Genomic DNA, 22,097 nt, shown 5'->3' with positions numbered 1-22,097 from the left:
TTTGTTCTCTAAAATGTCTAAGAGCCTTTCTACTTCCTACTGAATTTGAGTGCAGTGTGTAAAAGAGAGCAAATGCCTGTTAGATAATTCCTCATTCTTATTACATTATCAAATTCTTTGTATAAAACATTGATCTGTCAAAACTAAAATCTTTGTTACAGACTATCATTAATGTATTCAAAACCCTTCCAGATATATGCAGTGGTGTCCCATAAATGGCATTTATTTTTATACTTGCTCAAAAGCAGAGTCCTCATTTTTCTTCTTTCCTGCTGAAGATGAAACCATAATATAAGAACCAACTTTCTTCCACTGCTCAGGGTTTGTCAAAGGCCTTTCACCTAGTATGTCATCATTTCCATCTGATAGTGTAAGCAAATACAATTAAGGCTTTGCATTTCTATAATCTACCATGAAGTAGTCCAATTGTGGCTTGTATTATAAAGTATACAGTAGCAACATAGTAACACAGCTCTTGTTATTAGTGCAGCTTAGGTGCAAACTTGAATAAAACCAAAGGACAAACTGTGAACAAAATGGATGTTCCCATTGAGAACTTCTTGTATTCTTCTACACAGTCTTTGTAAGTTATTTCTGTTTTTTGGTAGATAATTATTTTTAAAAAGCTAATTCAAATGCAGTCTGAAAAGGAAGCAAGATCATTAAAAGCATGTGAAACAGTACATGAAAGGGAAGCGAAAAGTTCTATGTGCTTTCAATTGTCTAAGCATATCAATATTGTATGACCAGTGATAACTGCTTTCTCTTGGACATTTACTGAGAGGTTTTGGTTTATTTACTTTTAGGAAGCTTCTTAGAGACTGCTGTGATCCACGTAACCTGTTTTCGGTGACAAAACAAAATGCTCCCCCTGGGAAGATCCTCTGGTATGATGGCGAGTTTTACTACTCGCACACAGTCAACAACGATTCCTACTCTCTCTTCATTGAGGTATGAGAGCACCTGTTCTAATAAATCACATTTCTGGACTTTATGTACTTTGTGTGTTACAGTATGTACTTTGAATGACACCTGTTAATTGTCATTAATGTATGATGCTTTCAGATGTGTGAGATAGAAAGTTACAGATGCAGCCATTCAAAATGCGCTGGCGATACCGCATTATTTTGCGGTACGCTGTACGCAGTCTACCGCAAGCTACCGGTAAATACCGCTAGTTACCGTAAATTCTCCTATAATACGACAAGCAAAATAATAGTATCCGGAATTTCCGCAAGGTGGAGCTAATAACGCTCAACCTCTCATGTTTGAGCTGTGGCCAACAGTCTTTAACGAAGATATTACTAATAGTATTAATAATGAATGACCTTGGACAAGCTGTAAGTGTAAACTCAAAGTATTGCCCTGGTCCACATTCCTTTTTTCATTGACCGTCTTTCTAAAAGTAACACCACAGCATTTCGCAATCACGCATTTTTTTCCAATCATGCAAAGTACAGTAATTTTTGAGAATCTATTCACCATGCCTTTCACATGCTCATAAAAGAGATTGATTTAGGAACATAAACATATTACCGTATGCAAACTGTACTGTATACAGTACTGTATGTATATGTATATTTAATGTCTTAACTGTGCCCGTTTAAGTATTGAATATTCATATGGAATTTTACCACTGAAGGGAAATCTTAGTAGCTGAGCATAAAAAGAATAGGAGCATACTGCAACGCGTGTGAAGGCCATAAACGATATTAATTTTGGAACATAAACATACAGTATATGGCTGGTCTCGGTACTTTAAAGAAAACATACACGAAACGGTTTCATTATGACCAGAATCGGTCTTGAGATATTTTTAACTTGATTTACAGTATTTGAGAGGTATGTCTTAGCACCGATACTACGTAAATACTGCTCACGTATATGTTTCTAGGTTTATATTATGCATTTCATACGGTCAAATTACTTTTGAGCAACTAATAAGAAGCGCGAAACGGTATGCGTTTTAGTTTCGTTTTGTGCTGGGACCCGTGGATTGATTAGAGATATCAAGTACATACATATATATATTCTAATGGTAGTGGGGGCAGGGTGTGTGGGAACAGGTTTGGTTGAAATTGCATTGGAGATCTATGTTCTTCACACCTGAAACATTTTCTCTGAAAGCATTTTCTTCGCAGTTTAACCGATCTAGTTACAGCATGTTACAGTTTACTATTATTAACCATATTAATTTTAAGTGCTTAATGTAAAATCTTGTAAAAATATATTTTCATTGTTCAAATATACATTAAGTCTGACTATCATATAATGAGTTAAATACAAAACTAAAGAAAAAATAGGGTTAAATATAATTCAAAATATTTTGCTAACAATGTTAACTGTTGATGAATAATAAAATGTATTAACTAAGGAGTAGGATGGCACAGTTGTTAGTATGTTTTTTGTTTTGTTTCTTTTTCATAAATACAACAGTAGTACCTGATGTCTCAGTGGCTTTCAAAATTAAATTATGCATGCAAACCTGTGAACTAGAAAGATAACTAAGATATCCATCCATTTATAATGGTGGCGAAGTGGTTAGCATTGCTATCTTGCAGCACTGGGGTCCTAGGTTCAATTCCTGCCATCCTGTGTGTGTGGGGTTTACATGTTCTCTCTGGGTTACATGGTTTTTCTCCATATGTGTGATATGACTCCTTCTCGCACTCCAAAACATACTGGTAAGTTAATTGGTTTATGGGAAAACTGGCCCTGGTGTGTGTGTGTGTCTGTCTGTCCTGTGATGGACTGGCGCTATGTCCAGGGTGTATTCTGCCTTGTGTCCGTTGCTTACTGGGATAGGCTCCAAATCCTCTGTACTGGATAAAGAGATTAGAAATGGAAGTAAAGGCACTGTGTGGATGGAACTATACACAGTGTTAGAAACCCACTATGAAATGGCAGCATCTCACTGAGAATAAAATATTTTATAGTGCTAGCTTAAGGAAACAGCCTTTCCACCTCTCTTGCACATCAGTATCCATACCTAGTTATTTAAACAAATTGCCTCTATTTATAAACATCTTAATATGCTGGCTCTGTGGATCCGCATCAGCTATGTTTGTCCATTCCTTCAATTCATGTGCATCCAACACACAGTTCAATGCCAGCAACTACACATAATCTAAAATACAATCCTTATTTCAGTATCTATGTAAACATATAGTCTGTTAACTTCCATCATCTTCATCAAAAGTATGCCTAACCCCATTAGGAAGTGTTCTTGTTATAAGTGTATTCCTCAGCTTTCCCCAAATTATCTTCTTCTTGCCAACATCTCTAGTCTTTTATCCTGCAATAACTCAGCCAACACTTAAATCTCCAAAAGCTGCTTGTGTTAATTTCTTTAAATCACAAATATCATGTGTAAATACTGGCCATGTAATACTCTGCATTGTGGAATAATAGTTTATTTTAAAGGGAACTAGAGAAACTAAGAACTAGAGAAATCAAGAAAGGCTTTTTTTCTAGAATTAATAAATGCACATCCTGTTCACTGGGGAAATTAAATCCACACTGAGCAATCTTCAATATGTTCAGAATATGACAGCAAGAATCCTATCAGGGATGCATTACACCTGTTTTCAAGTCCTTGCACTGGTTACCTATTAGATTTCGAGTCAACTTCAAAATCCTTATCCTCCTTATATACTGTCCTACAACTGTTATTATTGATCACCGAATTATTGTACTTGACATGACTTCATTCAGCCTTTCCTGAACGTCTATGACAGGCAGAGAGAGTGCTGTTTCTGGTGCGATCTTTTGCAGCTGACATTTCACTGTTTTAAACGAACAAGAAATTAGATTGCTCATAAATCACTTATTCTATATAAACACAGCGTAATTGCCCTCCGAAAATCCTCTTTTTCTTGTTCGTTTTAGAGACCTTGATCGAAACTAATTTTAGATGTCAGAAAGGATTTATTTTCTCTGTATTTCCTACATGCTTTGTCGAGATTTTAACTTTATATCCAACTTTATATCTAGGCTCAGATTTCAACTATAAATCGTACAGTAATTAATGGCAGTAAATACTGATGTTTTGCGCCCTCTTACCACAAAAATATATGTTTTGTAGTTGGGATTGACTTTATTTCGTACGCGTAGCTACTCCGATTCGGACACCGAACAGTTAAAGATGGCGGCAAATCAGACACCCAGAGAGGGGGGGGGGGGGGGGGGCGTCTTCTCGCCTCCATAACTAAAATGCCAAATAGGAGTGGCTTAAGCGACATACACAGTCGTGTAACTGACAGTTTGAGGTAGCCTATCGTGTAAATTTCGCTTTGTTGCTGATAGGTTAAGCTTTCGAAACTCTGCCCCAAAGTCATGTGACTGATTTTTCGCCCTGTTTCGTTGGTTAAACGCAATGATCACAAGCACCACCATGGTAACTGGGATGTGTAGTTTTTAATTCCGTTTGAATTATAACTGTACGTACTGTCTTCATATTTGGCCAGGGCTTTAAAGAGAAGGCGCGCCAAAAAATGTTGGTGCCGTCGTCTCCGCTTTAAAGGTACCCCCGTGCTGGAAGAATTTGACCTCAGAACGTTTGCCCAGCGTAGTTATAGTGGACATAAAAACAAGAGTTCGCTGGCATTATATCCTAGAAGACACAGACCGGGAAAATGCCCGCAGCGTAAAAGAAAATGCCTGATGAACTAGGGATTGGACAGTTTCCAAGTGCTTGTACAATCGATGGAAATGTTCAAATAAATGTGCAAAAGAAATAAACAAAATAATAATTTATTTCTTTATCATATTGGCTAGCTAATGTCCTCTCTTTGCTAGTTAGTGGCTGTGTTTCTGCGTTGGGTAGCAACGGGTGACTGTTCTCAGGCGGAAGATGTAAACAATAATTAAATGTGATAAAGTATAGTTTGGATGTTTATACATTCATGTTAATCGTATTCTTGATTTATTTCAATAAGTGTTCATGTTTCATTTGCTAACTTAGAGCATATTGTGCAATGAAGAATAAAATAGCTGCATGACAAGTGACTTCCTTCTCTCAGTGGAAATTAAAAGGTAGCCTGATAAATTATAAGACAGTAAGAAAGGTTCCAATCAGGAGGAGACAATTCTTTCCATTTTTTTTGTTTGATTGCTGGTAGCAAACTGATCTGAGGATCTACTCCAGCTCTTTCTCTTTTTATCATACAGTAAATCTTATTTTCTTGCTTTCTGAAACACAATATAACAAAAAATTACCTCACAAACTCAAAGAAAAAATCCTTGCTCCCCCCCCTCCCCTTGGCAGTACTTCCTCCCATGCTTTTAACTAAGGGCATCTAAAATACTGTCAAACAGCTACAATGGTATCTCTGTACAAGGCTTTGACTGTGTCAATCACAGCACCTACCGTTCCCTTACCAGCAACAACATGGATTCTAACACTCAGACATTAAAAAAAGTCAGGCCAAGAGAGAAAATACCGAGCTTTACAACATGCGGTACCAGTAACATTTTACCCACAGTAGACTCACCAACCAGATGTGTTTCAGTTTCTGTGATAAGCCTAGATTAATCATATCCTCTCCTCTAGTAGGAGCACCAAGTGTAAACATGTAACGTCCCTATTAAAAATAATGGCAAAACAGAAGTTCACTCTTTCTAGAACATACCTTCCTATGGACACTCCTAAAATGTATAAAATAGTGTCCACAGCATCTCATAATAGAGGCAAATGGGGAACTACAAACTCATTTCATACAATGCCATCCATGAGGGGTTAAATACACCCTGAGAGAAATTAATTTCTGGATAATTCAACGGCTGTGATTTCTGGAATATGTATTATCCCAAATATTTTCAAAAGAAATTGAATCATTTCAATGAATCTGTGCCATTCAAGTACCTGCTCCAGACAGTAACCACTGCTAAGGGTTTATATGAAGCTTGCATTAAAAGACTTTAAAAAAATGTTATGTTCCCATAAAAAAGTCATGCCTTGGAGTATAGACCCCCAAAGGAATGCCATAGACTCAAACTGCAAAATAAACACATACAGAAAGAAAGTATTTGTATTGTAATTGCAAATCCTGGTACTGTATGAGTGATTGGTATGACTTTCCTCATTACAAATCTCTTATTAGAATTTAAATTTCTCTGTAACTCCAGGTCAGAACAGAGAAAATGTAACTGCCTTAAGGAGTTTACGATTATGAAAAATAGAAGGATAAGCATGATACGTATGTCTTCTGTCATTTTCTAAGTCATGTTACTGAGCACCAAATCTTATTGAGAATATGAATCCATTTAAGGTTTATACCATTAAAGTAACGGTTTATTCCATGCTGAAAATGTTTGTACGAGACTTTTTTGAGGCCTGTTTAATTGTGTCTGAAGTCTGATGTTGTAAATTTTATTGTTAAAAAGATCCATGAAAATGTCACTACTTAAGTTAGCTGGTACTGTTGGTATTGTAAGTGGCAAGTAGAGCTCATATTTTAGATTTTGTGTAGTTGCTAGCGTTGAACTGTGTGTTGGATGCACATGAATTGAAGGAAAGGGCAAACATAGCTGATGCGGATCCACAGAGCCAGCATATTAAGATGTTTATAATTAGAGGCAATTTGTTTAAATAACTAGGTATGGATACTGATGTGCAAGAGAGGTGGAAAGGCTGTTTCCTTAAGCCAGCACTATAAAATGTTTTATTCTCAGTGAGATGCTGCCATTTCATAGTGGGTTTCTAACACTGTGTATAGTTCCATCCACACAGTGCCTTTACTTCCATCCATTTCTAATCTCTTTATCCAGTACAGAGGATTTGGAGCCTATCCCAGTAAGCGACGGACACAAGGCAGAATACACCCTGGACATAGCGCCAGTCCATCACAGGACAGACAGACACAAACACACACACACCAGGGCCAGTTTAAATCTAACCTCAGAACCTTTCTTTTCAGAAGACTTAGTGTCTGTATCTGCTTCATTTTCTAATTTTGGTAGCACCTCTAACTGCTTGTCTTTCTTATATGCATTTACTTTGTAATCTGTGGTCCTTTTATCTGTTTTTACATCTACTGTATTGCTTTGAGATGCCACCTTTAATGGTGATATATCAAATAAAGTTTTTTATTATTGTTATAGGGAAACATGATCAGATTTTCCCTGGTTCAGAAAAAAAGATCTAAAGTATACTAGTTTGTCACTCTTCTCATTCCCTTTGCTAAATGACGTTTCATACTAATCTGATCAATCTAACTGCCAGTTTTCTGTGCTTTCTCTATCCTGCTAGATTTGCAATTATTCTGAAAATTTTCATCTTGAAATAACTCATTTCTAAATACCTTTTTCACTGTTAACATCTTGCAGCAACTCTGCAACAAAATATACACTCTGACAGTTCATCCTGCTACCAACATTAAATAAAACAAATCTTAAGATTTCTATATTTATGTCTTTATTTAGTGGTTTCATTAGTGAAAAAAGGCTAAACTTTCTTGGGAAAATGTCTTTTATGTGTTGCGGAAAAAACTGACTTGCTTTAACAAAATATGTTTACAAATCCTTTCACCTGGCATTTTCGTAGTTAGAAATTATGGAACGCTCTGTTAAAAGCAAGGGAGTTTTTATGTCCGTTGCAGTTCTTTTGCAACATGAATATAATTATATCGTTATTAATTTCTTGAGATACGCGATTCCATATTATATTCCCTTTTAATCAAATTCTAAAAGTATGCTTGTTGACTCCGGTATCGCGTTAGTTAAAGACTTCGATGCTTAAAATGTTTAGGGAGAAATGGAATACTGGTGTGTATGTTTTCTTTAAAGTACCGAGACCAGCCATATACTGTATGTTTAAGTTCCAAAATTAATATCGTTTATGGACTTCACACGCGTTGCAGTATGCTCCTATTCTTTTTATGCTCAGGCACTAAGATCTCCCTTCTGCTTTGTGTAAGGATGGTATCAAAAGCAATCTTAAGTGGTGAGAAAGCTGTGCTCAATGTATTTAAGGGACTTAAGGAGATGCTTCATATTGCTTGACTAATTTTAAAAACTAAGTTATAAATGCAGACGCTCCCTCGGTGCGCTGCTCTGGTGCGCCGGCTCTTACGCAGTGCCTGTCTGCCGTAAGCGTTACAATATACATACCCAACACTGCTTGTACCCATCTGTCATGCAAATAAAACACCTTGAATTGAATTGAATTGAGGGGAGAGGGGGGGGAATACTAAAGCCAATACTGGCTCAATACCCTCAATGGGCTTTGACGTGCTAATGAGTTGGTTTAACAGTCCGGGTGTGGCAGGCTTCCAATGTCAACTCGACTTGATTGGAAGACAATGAACGTATTTTGTGATATTTAGAAATATAAATTTGTTTGGTGCGAGTGAGGTTTTATTTAATCTCTGACCAAGGGAAACGTTTCATTTTTTCAAAGAAATGTTTGTTAAAAAATAAAGTCATAGTTCCATGGGATTCAATCACAGACCATGTGACATGGGAGTCAGGAAACTAACATACAGCGCCACCGGATTTAATAACGCAATAAAAACGCTATAAAATAATGTGACTAGGCACAGAAAAAGTTGACAGCACAGTACAATAATAAATGCTGACCATGACTTTAGAAGCATAAATTACCTTACACTCAATTTAAACACAAGCTGTCTTTCTGTATGAACCTCTAAGCTGGTTCATACAGAAAATGTAGAAATGCATTAGTCTGATTATGATTAAAAAACACATAATTAAACACGCGTTTCCGATTTAAATCAGAACACGATTTAAATCAATATAAATGTTTATATTGTAACGCATACTGTCCAGCCTCCATTTCTCTATAAAAATTTACTCTGTTGCACACACACACACGATAGAAGCAGGAACCGCTGTCAGAAGGGAAGATGTGTTCAAAATATCGCAAATATCGATCATGTTGAGATATTTTGAAATATAAAAGTCAATTGATTGTCCATAATATCGCTATTCTATTTTTTCGAAGAAATGTTTGTTAAAAGAAAAGTCCAGCACCAGCTGGATTCGAACACACAACCTGCCAGTTGGTAGTCACACACCTAGACCAGTAGGCTACAAGACAGCTCGCATGAACAGGCCTGTCGCAGTACACGGATATAATCATACCGTTATTAAATTCTTTAGAGACGCGATTCCATATTATATTCCCTTTTAATCAAATTCTAAAAGTATGCTTGTTGACTCCGGTATCACGTTAGTTAAAGAGTTCGAAGTTTAAAATGTTTAGGGAGAAATGGAATACTGGTGTGTATTTTTTTCTTTAAAGTACCAAGACCAGCTATATACTGTATGTTTATGTTCCAAAATTAATATCGTTTATGACTTTCAGATGCGTTATGCTCCTCTTCTTTTTATGCTCAGCTACTAAAATTTCCCTTTAGTGGTAAAATTCCATATAAATATTCAAAACTAAGCGGATTGAAATGTGCACAGTAAAGACATTAAATGATTAAATCTTTTCACTACCAACCAATGCACCACGAGTGCCCCTGTCGGTCATTTTGGCCAGCCAATCACTTGCCCTACGGTGCCCTGCGGGTTGGTTACTGTACCGCGGGTTTTTACCGCTCATTTTGAATGGCTGCATCTGTAGTTTCTGAATTTTCACTCTCATTGAAAGTAAGCAGTGTTTGTGCACATCTTGTCCTTTACATTGCAACATGAAATCTCCATACCAGACAGAAGTAGTTTCGCCATAATTTACCACACCGGACAAAAATTTAGTAGATAAAGCTTTAATAATCAAAAGTCCAAAGAATAAATTGTAAAGGGTAGCAAGGTTTAAACACAACATCTTATGTTGTATTACAAGAAGCAGGGTAGCTTTTCCACCAGGTAGAGTTCACCATATAAGAGACGTGCAAACATTTAACCTTTCAGTTAAATCTAATATGAATATTTCATTTTTTATTTATTTTTATTTTACACATTGCAGAACAGAGAAACAAATACAAAAAGAAAGAGGAACCAGGAAATTGTGACAAGACCTGGAACAGGCAAAGATCATGCTCATGAAAATATCTGATAAAATCTTCTCTTTGTTCAGAAAAAGAGAAAAGAAGAATTACATTTAAGCAGTTTGTGACTATTGAAAATAAGAGATATGATTTTGTGAATCTTCCGGCTGAATGTTAAATCTTAATTAACTGAGTAATTATGATGCCCAAACACAATTTACAATGCTGAAGAGATACCCTGGTATAAATTAAAATCTTAAGGCTGGAGGGACCAGACTTGCTTCTAGAATGTTGCCAAGATACTGGAGTGTCAGTGCTAAACCAAAAAGACAATGAACAGAAAAACAAACAAGGTGAAATAAAATTGAAAATGTTGTTTACTATGGTAGCATGAAATTATAAAATATTTCAATACCAAGGTTTCTAAGGTGTTCGATCAATGGCAGCACTAGAGGTATGCCAGCTTTCTCCACTGCAAATTGTAATGGCAGTAATGCAGTCTTAGACCAATAAAGTTTATACCCTGATAGAGTACTGAAGTCATAAAACATTTAACAGAGCTTGACAAGTGCCTTAAGAAATATCAAACTGGAAAGAAGACTTGCCTGTAAACAACATTGGTTTGGAATATACAATTTTAAATGTATTCATGAAACCTGATCTGAACCCTACATAATACAGAAATCACTATGAATAACCCCGCTTAACTCAATCAGATGTCTTCTCTGCATCTATTGATAGAATTGTATGGGGGGGATACAATATATGTAGTTTTGTGTGTAATGTTGAGGAGAGAGCAAATATGATCACGTTAGAGGTCATTTATTAAAGCCTTTCTGGTCGTAGTTAGCTGGATTATAACTGAGTTATATAGATTTCCAACCAGTGAAACAGCACTTCAGAATACAGTTTGACATCTGAGCAAATCTGTGTGATGAGACAAAAGCTGTGTGCCATCTTTATCTTATTTCAATCTCAGATATAATGGCAGTATTAACATCCTTCTGAAAAGAACCCTTTCTCAGTGGCAGTATATCAAGCAAAAGAGGACCTACAGCTAAAAAATCGAGATAGGATTCAGGAGGGATACCATCAACTCCAAGTGATTTACTTAACTTTGTTATGTTCTGAACTGCCTGCTTCAGTTTAAACAGGAATGTAGGGTTCATCAGTACAGTTGCCTCTGTGTGAGAAAAATTATGTAAAGAGCTTGAAGAGCTTTCATACACTTTCCTTGATCAAACCAATAATTTATACTAAAATAGTGACGTGTAAAGGTTATATGATCTTACATGATCTGGGAGTAGTACTAATTGTATTCTAATAGTAGTATTCTAATTGCGAAAAAGTATTAACTGATGTGGAGTCTCAAAGATAGTAAATGGCTATGTCAACTACCAGACCTGCATATGAGAAAAACTGCATAATGTCAAGGCAGTAAATGTATTCTTTTCAAAGAAGGTTAATTTCTAGGGCAGTGGCGTCAGAAAAGGTGAGTTGTTAAGTTTGAAACAATTTGGTTGCAGAAATTTTCATAAAATAAAATGTTATGAATAATAAAAAGCAGTTGCTTGGGTTATCTTCAGTTTTCTTCAAAAGCATCCCATAAAATAGAATATAAAGTCCTAAAATTTAGCTTGAATTATTTGTCTGAAACATTTCATTTGATAGTATTATAACATCAAGGGGTGAATGTAAAAATGTAAAAAAATCTGTAGAAACTGGCATGGTATTTTGTTAGAGACAAGGACAGTGTTTTTCTATTCTGTACTATAGAAACGGAGACTGGTTGAAAATATAGTCAGTGACAAAGTATTATTTATGTCTTGCAAAAAACTGAATAATTTTTACTTTTTAAATGCTAAAATGTTGTCTCCCACACCCATCAGAATACATAATACCCAACAAAGTGAGTTGGAGATTCAAAGCCAACTTACAATCCAGTCAAAAAACATCAGAATAAATTGTCCTCCCAAGTAGACTATGGAAAAAAGTCACTTTAAATAATTAAACTGTTAATGTGCCTAAATTAAAAATCACTAAAAAAGAAAAAGACTTGCAGTTAAAACCAAATTAAGAACATGCCCTGAAAGAAAAATATACAATCTAAACAATAACAGATTTAAAGGTTTAAATAGCACCCTTTTGAGGGTAGAAAGGATCTATGTAAAATAAAATCAATAAATCTCAGTTCCTGATAATGGCAGTAACACAGAAACTATGAGCCGACACTCACTATGTACCCAATTCTCAGTCAAAGACAGAATTAAAAAAAGAAAAATGGTCTGGAGTCTGCAGTGAGTTTTATATCACACAGTCCCCGTGAAGCAGACATTGTTCACCAATGTGGAAGACATCAGTAAAATGCTGCAGTAAAGACAACACAGCAGCCTCCCTCAGTGATCTGCTGCATGGGTGCCTGTGTGCTGGGCTGCTGCTGACCTGTAACTGGCCAGCTACTGACTGAGCCAAGCAAAAATGGAAGGACTGACGCTCTTTAAAAGAGTTGTCTAATTTTTGTACCAGAAAATTTGAAGAATAAAGACACAGGACTTGCTCATTCTGCTTTACTTCTGTGCTTTCAGGATTTGCCATCTTCACTCTGGGAGTATTCAATATTTTTTGCGCCAAAAACCCAACCCAGGACAAAGTCCTGTTTCAAAACAGCTCAGAGTTTTTGTATTACATCCTTATCGATTGCGGAAATGCTGGATCCCACTACCTATCTCATTTTACACAAGAGGCATTTGCCTTTTCATTGTCTGCCCCAGCTGAGTGGCCATCTCAGCTAGTTTAGTAGAATTAAACACTTTGTGATAGAGGGACAAAATATGTGTAGAGTATTTGGCGTGACTTGTCTTTTTGAAGGAATGGGAGTCTAGCCATGAGGCTGGACTGCCCAAACTACTCCTCAATATTGTAAGGATTGAGCTAGGGAGTTTGCTCCAAGGGCTTAGAGGTGGCAGAGGGTGGGAGAATGCAAGCAAATTTGTGAAAGAAAGTCCTGGATGTAGGACTTACAGAGAGACAGAATTTATTTTATCTTTATTTATTTAGCACACAATCTCCAAGTGCAAACCAAATGTTCAAAAATTCTGAAACGTAATTGGAAACATTTGAGTTTGAAAATGTTTTTTGAAACTCATTTGAAAAATGAGTTGAATAAGTGTACAAACCTTTTAGTAATAGCAATTCTGAATTAGTTCTGGTGTAATTAATAACCTTCCAAATCTGGTGTAACCAATAGCCTTCCAAATCCAAAACAAGCTAATTGCCATCCACTTGTGTTCAAGTGTCGTGATTCTGATGATTTCAGAATAAAAAATCTGTTCCTGTAGGTTTCCTCTGCTGGGTAGTGCATCTCAAAGCAAAGAGTAAACTTCTCTAGTAATAATTATAATAATAATAATTGCTTACACTTATATAGCACTTTTCTGGACACTCCACTCAAAAGCGCTTTACAGGTAATAGGGACTCCCCTCCACCACCACCAATGTGCAGCATCCACCTGGATGATGCGACGGCAGCCATAGTGCGCCAGAACGCTCACCACACATCAGCTATCAGTAGGGAGGAGAGCAGAGTAATGTAGCCAATTCATAGATGGGGATTATTAGGAGGCCATGATTGGTAAGGGCCAATGGGAAATTTTGGCCAGGACGCTGGGGTTACACCCCTACTCTTTTCGAGAAACGGGATTTTTAACCACAGAGAGTCAGGACCTCGGTTTTACGTCTCATCCGAAGGACGGCGCCTGTTTACAGCATAGTGTCCCCATCACTACACTGGGCATTAGGACCCACATGGACCTCAGGGTGAGCGCTCCCTGCTGGCCCCACTAACACCTCTTCCAGCAGCAACCTTAGTTTTTCCCAGGAGGTCTCCCATCAAGGTACTGACCAGGCTCACACCTGCTTAGCTTCAGTGGGTAGTAGTAAGTAAAGTGCTACAGTCTCAGCATAACAGTGCCTTGATCTTCTTTTTGTACTTGTACACATTGGGAAGATGCTCTCTGCTTATAATATGTTTTATTTCTTATAGCCTGTCTTCTAATCATTTTGTTTTGACATATTTAACTATATATTATATTCAGAATGAAATGAAGAAAAAAGCACAACTGCCATTTTTCTTTGCGTATCTTTGTTAGTCTTTTTTGTCAGAAGGTACATTATGACATAGCATTAAAAGCCCTTTATATAAGAAAAGCAACTGCATACAGTCATCCATCTATTTATGAACTTAACTCATATACTGAAAACTGTCCATAAGTGGAAAATTCATAAATTGACAACATATTTCCCATAGGATCCCAAATTAAACTTGGATATGACCTCCCCAGAACATAAACAAACAGTACATTAAAATTGTACACCTGGCAAAAATGTCAAGCACTGGAGTTCGTCTCACTGACCAATCTGTTCCCCGCAAAAAATGTCTCCACCTTTCTTAAGGGATCCAGTTGACATTGAAGCAACTCTCAGGATAAGATTTACGGATAAATATTGACAAACTTTTTGTTTAAAAATTACTTTTAGTACAACTGCATAGACTTGAATACATGAATACATAAATGATTTATTTATGATTGTTACATTCCACATCCCTCCTCTAGAGGGCGCTCCTACTCCTTTCTGTTATGATTAGTTTGTATTATTTCCTGGTGCGTCTCGTCTTGTTTTTGGCTAAAAGCCTAGCGTTTCTGCGGTTCCGGTCTCAGTATTGGAAGATGAATGCCACAAGGCTTGCCTATTTTGTGGGTAGCCCAAAGGCAGGTCTTATTTCCCAGAGTCCTGACCGCCTGGGTCCGGGATTCAGAGCGCCTGGTCCCATTATGCTTTTAGTTCCTGTTCCTGTGCCGGCTCCGACCCGGTTCCTGTTTTTAACTGTTTGTCTTGGACGGATCTCCTGGCTCTTGGATTACGGACTGTGCCCCGACTTCCCTTTTTGGAGTTCCTTGGACTTGGTTGCTTCCACATTTCCCCCAAGCACTTGATCACTACAGTCACCGCCCCCTGTCTTGTTCACCTATCCTAACCCCGTTGTACCTTCCTCAGTTGTCATTCTCCAGTCATTTCCGGATAATACCGTCTGCATAGGGTCTTTAATAACGCACCCCATGGAAGTCAGAACTGGCTCCCGTGACAATGATTTACACATTTTGACTTGTGCTACATTTTTCAGGAATATATTCCTCATGTAAATCAAGAATTATCTCTACTTTGTCACTACAGTTTCCTAAAGAGACTATAGGCAGTAGTGTCACAGCACCATTTGCTGGCTTCTTTTTCTTATTTTTGAGAACCTGTTGCACACACTGTCAGCAGTGATGGATTTTGTAAGCTTCTGGTGGAAATGCACAGAATTGCAACAATGTGGCATGCCTTTGTTAATTTCCATTTTCAAGAAGCTCTCCACATTGTCATTCCTAGAATGAAATTGCTTTTGAGCCAGTTCTCATTATCTGCAGCTTTACCACATCTTGCCCATACTTTCACAAGACCGCCTGACTTCATGTCTGTTAATCACTGGTTATGGGAACATGTGAAGAATCAGGTATATCACGATTGTATGGCTTCTATGACCATGCTTGCCATTTCACATACCATTAGCTTTAATTCCTAGAGACATGCTTAAACAGCAGTCTCCTGCATCATGATGTTTTGAATCAGCTTTTGATCCAGGATAGGATACATATGAACCAGTGAGGTTTTCTATAATTTGACATTACCTGATCGTGTTTTTTTTCCTCTCACATTTCACAAGGTTACATACTTTCATCGGAGGTGATTGTAAGACTGTAGCAACACTATTGAATACAGTGTAGTTTATTTTTCAGCACATAATAGCCTTGTTCATACCGTCCTTCGGATGAGGTATGCAGAATATCACTCTGTGAGGTATCCGTCCTCTGTGAGACGTAAAACCAAGGTCCTGACTCTCTGTGGTCATTAAAAATCCCAGGGCGTTTCTCGAAAAGAGTAGAGGTGTAACCGCGGCGTCCTGGCCAAATTTCCCATTGGCCCTTACCAATCATGGCCTCCTAATAATCCCCATCTATGAATTGGCTTCATTACTCTGCTCTCCTCCCCACTGATAGCTGATGTGTGGTGAGCGTTCTGGCGCTCTATGGCTGCTGTCACATCATCCAGGTGGATGCTGCACATTGGTGGTGGTGGAGGGGAGTCCCCATTACCTGTAAAGCGCTTTGAGTGGAGTGTCCAGAAAAGTGCTATATAAGTGTAAGCAATTATTATTATTATACGCCACCAGGAAAAGCAAGAGCCTCTTAGAGTGATATTCTGCAACACTAAACTAATCTGGGCTTCAGCATTTTTTTGCTACTTTTTTTATATAGACAGATGTTTTTGAAAATAAGAATATAAGCAAAAGCTGTAAGAAAATGTTTTCTCAGCATAGATGGGGTACACATTATTCATGGAACATTTAGTATATTACCAAATACTGTAGTTCAGTAAAGGGTTGACACAGCATTTAGCATAACTTTTGGAACAATAATTTGTCATATTTATGAATATGCTGTGGTTGAAGAAATCTTATGTTCAATGAACACAGGACCAGAGTTTTTAACATTAAACCCTAACTTTCACTGGAATTACTTTTTAAATTTTCTATTACATTATAACAACTGGCATAAAAGGATGTCATTCTTACTTAAGTAGCCACAGGCCCAAAGAAATTAACGTGATGGTGTGTTATAAATGGTTTTAAGAAGAAGAGACCAGTTTAATTTCTATTCAAGACTAATAATAGAGAAAGGTTTTGCTTTAGTAGATATCTCCTTGATTAAAAAGGAACAACTAAAAGATACAGTATGTCAAAAGTATTTCAATACTTTTTATTAAAATTTAGGAGTTGGAGCTCTCAGGTGGAAGGTGTGTCTGCTGTTAGGTTGAGAAGAAGGGAATCCCATCGCATTGTAACAAAACTGAGTGGACTAATAAAATAGTAGCAGACCTGAATGCTTCTGTGTCAGTGGAACAGGTTTGGGCTATGGTTAAATGTCACTGGCCAAACAGAATCAGATGGGGATGATTAGACTACAACTGATTAAAGTTACTACTGCTAGAGGTCAAACTACATGTTATATGTTAAAGATGATGTTTAACAACAAGGGAGAGATGAGAGCAGGCTGAGTTTTCTCCTGCCCAGAACACGGATGGTTTCAGATATGGTTACATAACGCGGAGGGGGTTTGGTTTAACGGGGCTTCCAGACTCCGTGGCAGACTGTGGAAGGGATACTGTCCCCGTGTGGCACAATTCTGCTGCATGTAAATGAGGCAGCTGCAAGGCATCCCTTGAGTGTCAGTCCAGTGGTTTGGCTGTTTAGGAGCCCTACAGTTTCGACGATCTGAAGTAGCATAGAGCTAGAAGCCCAGCAGCACTTCTGGTGATCAGTTGCCTGGGAAGAAGAGATGCAGTTCAGCTAAAATGCCATAATATCGAATTCACATTCCAACAAACCAGGACTATCAGGCTGTGAGTGACGGGGGAAAATTGCCATAGCACTCATGCTGATGACAAGCAAGGATTTCTACTATATGTAAATTAACTTAAGGAATGACTGTCTGTGTTTTCTGTTGATTACAAGGCTGGCTAAAACACGGGGGGGGCAACGAAATTTCTAGCAGGGATGAAAGTGCAGTTCTGTGGGATTCTCTATTTGGTGCACTGCTCTGCCTTTTATACAGTTTTTGGGTGATAGGAAAGTAAGAGTAGTTTCTGATGTTTTAAGGTTCTTAAATTCCTAGAAGTTTGAGACCATGTGGCGCCCATGGTAAAACCAGTTTAGCATTGTAAACTACTATGTTTCATGTTGAGAATAAAACTGTGTGGCATGGATGTGAATAACCCCCTCCCTGCAAAGGAAAACTATTCAGGTATAGTGGATTCATATCTGTCAACATCTTGGTATAGCAGACAAGCGCTTACTAAGATAAATTGCTTGGCTATGTGGGGCTTCAAGATTGTTAAAGTTGCAGTTTCAAATAAATTAAAATTGAGCTAATTTAAAAAAAAAAAGTTTAATTTTTGCTGGCTTCAGAGGAAAACAATACAAAATAAATGATGTAATTGATGATGATGATGATGATGATGCAGTTAACCTCTTCTGGGAGTTGTAATGAATGCTTTGATGGAATTAATGTTTTTAGCATTGATAGATGACAGGAGAATGGAAACTTCATAGTTCTTCATAGTTTTCAGAGAAATAACTAAAATGCATTTCAGCAATTATGTCAAGCATAATTCATCTGTCATCTATCTTTATAATACTAGATTAATGGCTGATACAGATAAAGGGAGTGTTTCATGATGAGAGTAACTTGGCAAACAAAATTGCATGCTACTAAAACCACTGCTCTGGTTTCATTACAGAAGAGGCTTGATAGTGTAAAACTATCAATGGATTATTGATGGATTACGGCCATCAGGATAAGGGCTTAATTTTCCATCAACGCTGTTCTGGATTTTTTACTGGAATTTAATACTTTCACAACCACAAGAGAATATATGAAACCATTTTCTGCACGTCATCAGGAAAGACCTGGATTATGTAATTGTTTATTCACCAGTGATTGTGTACATGAGTACAGCATTACCAAACTACACTAACTTCTCTTTGAGACTAAGAATAAGAAAACATTGTTAAGACATTTAACAAAATACTAATTAAAACTTTTGAACTGTATGGAATTCTGGAAATATCAGAGGTTTTGTTTTATCATTAAAAATGAATAGCTTGAAAATAATTGAGGAAACAACTAAAAAGTCTAATAAAGATGAGATAAAGTTGGAATGAAAATACACACACCGGTGTCACTAGGCCACATGATGGAAAGCCCTGGTTTAGGTAAGCCGTAATGTTTCAGAGCTGCGAACTTCAAGCTCTAGGACTCAACCCCCTTTAAAAGCTATGACCTAAACAGGTCAGTAGTCACAAAATACTTTTGTTTATTTTTCTACATTTGTAAAGTGTAGCACTGTAATAAAACACAGAAGTTGATCAATCAGAAATTTCCATGGCCTTTCCATTGTTTTTGATAAAATAATTACAAATGATATGGCTTCAAAAGACTAAACTTTTTAAAAAGCACATATATTGTATATTGGTATATAATACTTATACTCTAAAAATTTCACTTTTTTTTCTTGTACCTAATTCACTCTTTGTGTTGTTTGTTGCATATGTAGTATAGTAGAGATATGCCTTGGCACATTTTGTCAAATGGCAGCCAGGTGTCTCAAGCACTGGTTCTGGAAAGTCACAGTTACACAGCCTGACTATTACATGTATATCAATAGTTACTAAAGATTTGGAAGAATTTCCCTCTGATCTGTTAAGCAATTTAGAGATCACGGGGGACCACAAATCTACTCTTTCATCTTCAGGGATGAGAGTTTTCTTAATGAAACAGATGACTTGCTTAATATATTAGGTTACGGGTCTTCAGAAACAGGTAATATATATATACTAAGATGGAATGAAATGGGGCTCTCCAGAAGAGCTTTGGGGTAGACCTTTTCAAAATTTAAAATGTTTAGAAATGATCTAGAGTAGGAGTAGGAGCAGAAAACCTGGTGTTTGAGTGCTCGGTTCCTGGGTTCCTGCTGGTTAAGAGGCACCTGATTGAGAGAAATACTAGAAACAAATGCTGCACTTGAAGACCATGGTTGCCTTCCTCTGCTGCATCGCCAGCTGGGATGATGAGTTTTGTCCTATTTCTGCTTTGGGCAAGTTAATCTTTTGATAGAAATAACAACCTTTAAAATTTTGTGAGACCCATGTGAAACGGCACTTCAAGCTCTTTGTAATGCTCATAGCAGCATTAACTTATCTAATTGGTCATTAGACTTTTTGCTGTTTTATCAGTTGCAGTGTAAATGCAAACTCATTGCATTCACCAACTTAAAATGTCCTTGTCAGGAGGAGAGAAGCTTCAAATTAAAATGACTGTTTAGAATTCCCTTTAAGGGACTACTTTTACCCTTGTTGCTATGTGGACACATGGAATAAGAGTGGACTTTTAACAAGCTGCTTTTTAAAAACATAATAAATATCATTTTTATTTCAGGAATTTAATTGGCTTTGGCGTATTCTGTTCTTTGAAGAGAAACCTAATGCATAGCTTTTGTCAAATTTAAAATGCTATACTTCATGCTGCTTTTATTTCTTCTTAAGTTAATTGTATTTTGAATAAAGTTTTTAAATTAAAAAGCTTAATTTGTAGAATGAAAATAGTAATTGTCTGTCAACATTAGAGGAAATTAACTGGATATTTTATAATTGTCTCATAGATGATCTCAAAATACTTTATGGTGTGCTTCATTGGAATGTCTTGAAAGACCAGGAAGCTGAGTCATTTAGATTCATTCACTAATTTCACAGGGCCTTACTAATGTGTGCTCTGTAAAATGTAAAATGGTACACTAAATGCAGCAGTAAATGAACCATTAAAAACTGATATCACATTTTATATTTTTGGACATGGAGTGAGCTGAGGCAAATGCACCCCCAAGAATAGATAACGTCAGATTTGCAGTGATGTTGTGTTGCTACTAGAGATGTTCAGGTGAGCTTTAGTAAACACCACTTGTGACAAGTTGCCGTTTATTTATTAGCGATGGAAAAAAATGACATCTTGTAGTTTGATGTAACACCTTTTTAAAGAGAAGGCTGTCTAGGATGTGCCTTTACCCTAGTCTGATGAGGTAATAGCACTGATCCTGCAGACAGTTTTGCTGTCTGAGGAAGATGCACCATAGTAAATGTCCATCCATCATTGTTCTAACTGCTTCTTGCTGGGGAGAAAGACCCTAACCAGAGAAGCACTGGGTGCAGGGCAGGATACACCCCAAATGGGAAGCCAGTCCATCATGGGGCAGACAGACCCAAAATAGATACTCACAATCACACTAGGTCCAATTTAACCAGAAGCCAATTAATGTACCAGTATGGTTTTGGACTATGGGAGGAAACTGGAGCAACCAGAGGAAAGCCATGTTAACACAGGGAGAACACATAAACTCCACACAGATAGTACCCCAGGTCTGCAATTGAACCCATGCAGCAATGCTAACCACTGCGCAACCACGCTACCCAACTTGGTAAACCATGAGGGAATAAAAACACACATGTTCCTGCATCATGCTATAACACAGAAGTTGGGGTTTTATGTGAAATAAAGATGTCTGGCACACAAGATATGAAAATATTTGAGAATAGGATCCCATGTTTATTATGTTGTTAATTTATTTACAGACACAATTTTCATAACAAGTTGTGGATGGCGGGCATGGGAGTCTGGGATCTTGAAATGTTCTAAGGTCATAATTAAAAAAGGTAATATTGCAGGAATCGCAGGCCTAGGCCTACAAAATAACAAAGCCAGTAACTAATCTGTAATTACAAAATAATAAATGACTTGAAAGGCACCTAGCATGACAGTTGCTTAGGATAGGCCTTCATCTTGTACTGTGTAAGTCACTTTTAAAGCTGGCCCCTTTACCTGGTCCTGGATAATACCTCTGCACTCACAAAAATGGTGGCTTATAATTAGCTGTGAGAAATCTGCATTTTATGCATTTACCCTGAAGTGCTCTTGCTCCCCCCGACTCACCTTACATGTCTTGAAATACTAAATAACAACACAGCGTAAAACTGCTTGTAATAAAGTTGTCATATTTTATCTAGAATTTATCAGTAAGTAAGAACATCTCTTCTTTTATTTCACCTGATATTCATCCGGATTTGGCCTCTATCTTCTACAAATGAAAAAGATGATGTTGTTAGTATGTAGCCTGTTTAATGACACTCCTTGCTTCGTGTTGCTAGGAAACCCCCTTTCAGCAGCCTCTGAAGAAGTGCTCTGTGGTTGGCAACGGTGGGATCCTGAAACACAGTGGCTGTGGAAAAGAAATCGATCGAGCAGACTTCATTATGCGGTAACAAGGCCTTCCTGTTTATTTCTCATAATACTTTTATCATTTTATCGTTTTATTATTGTTCATTCAAACCAGTACATTACTGCTGCTGAAAGATCTAACATTTACAAAAGATAGAATACAAATTTCATGTAGTGTTTAAGGCTTGAATTTGCCTTGAACTGTCCATTGGAGGATCTCT

General features: G+C 37.2%; 1 protein-coding gene across 1 annotated transcript in view; it reads left to right on the top strand.

The window, feature by feature from the left end:
• The window catches only part of st8sia1 (ST8 alpha-N-acetyl-neuraminide alpha-2,8-sialyltransferase 1), a 59,205-nt gene that overhangs the window by 4,763 nt on the left and 32,345 nt on the right, over positions 1-22,097 (top strand). The window contains exons 2-3 of the mRNA XM_088646959.1: positions 807-951; positions 21,807-21,916. Coding sequence (XP_088503085.1) covers positions 807-951; positions 21,807-21,916 — 255 coding nt within the window. The remainder of the gene's footprint in view (positions 1-806; positions 952-21,806; positions 21,917-22,097) is intronic.

Source organism: Lepisosteus platostomus, chromosome 9 (genome assembly GCF_059453375.1).
Source record: "Lepisosteus platostomus isolate fLepPlt1 chromosome 9, fLepPlt1.hap1, whole genome shotgun sequence".
Taxonomy (NCBI): domain Eukaryota; kingdom Metazoa; phylum Chordata; class Actinopteri; order Semionotiformes; family Lepisosteidae; genus Lepisosteus; species Lepisosteus platostomus.
This window is presented reverse-complemented; position numbering and strand designations above follow the sequence as displayed.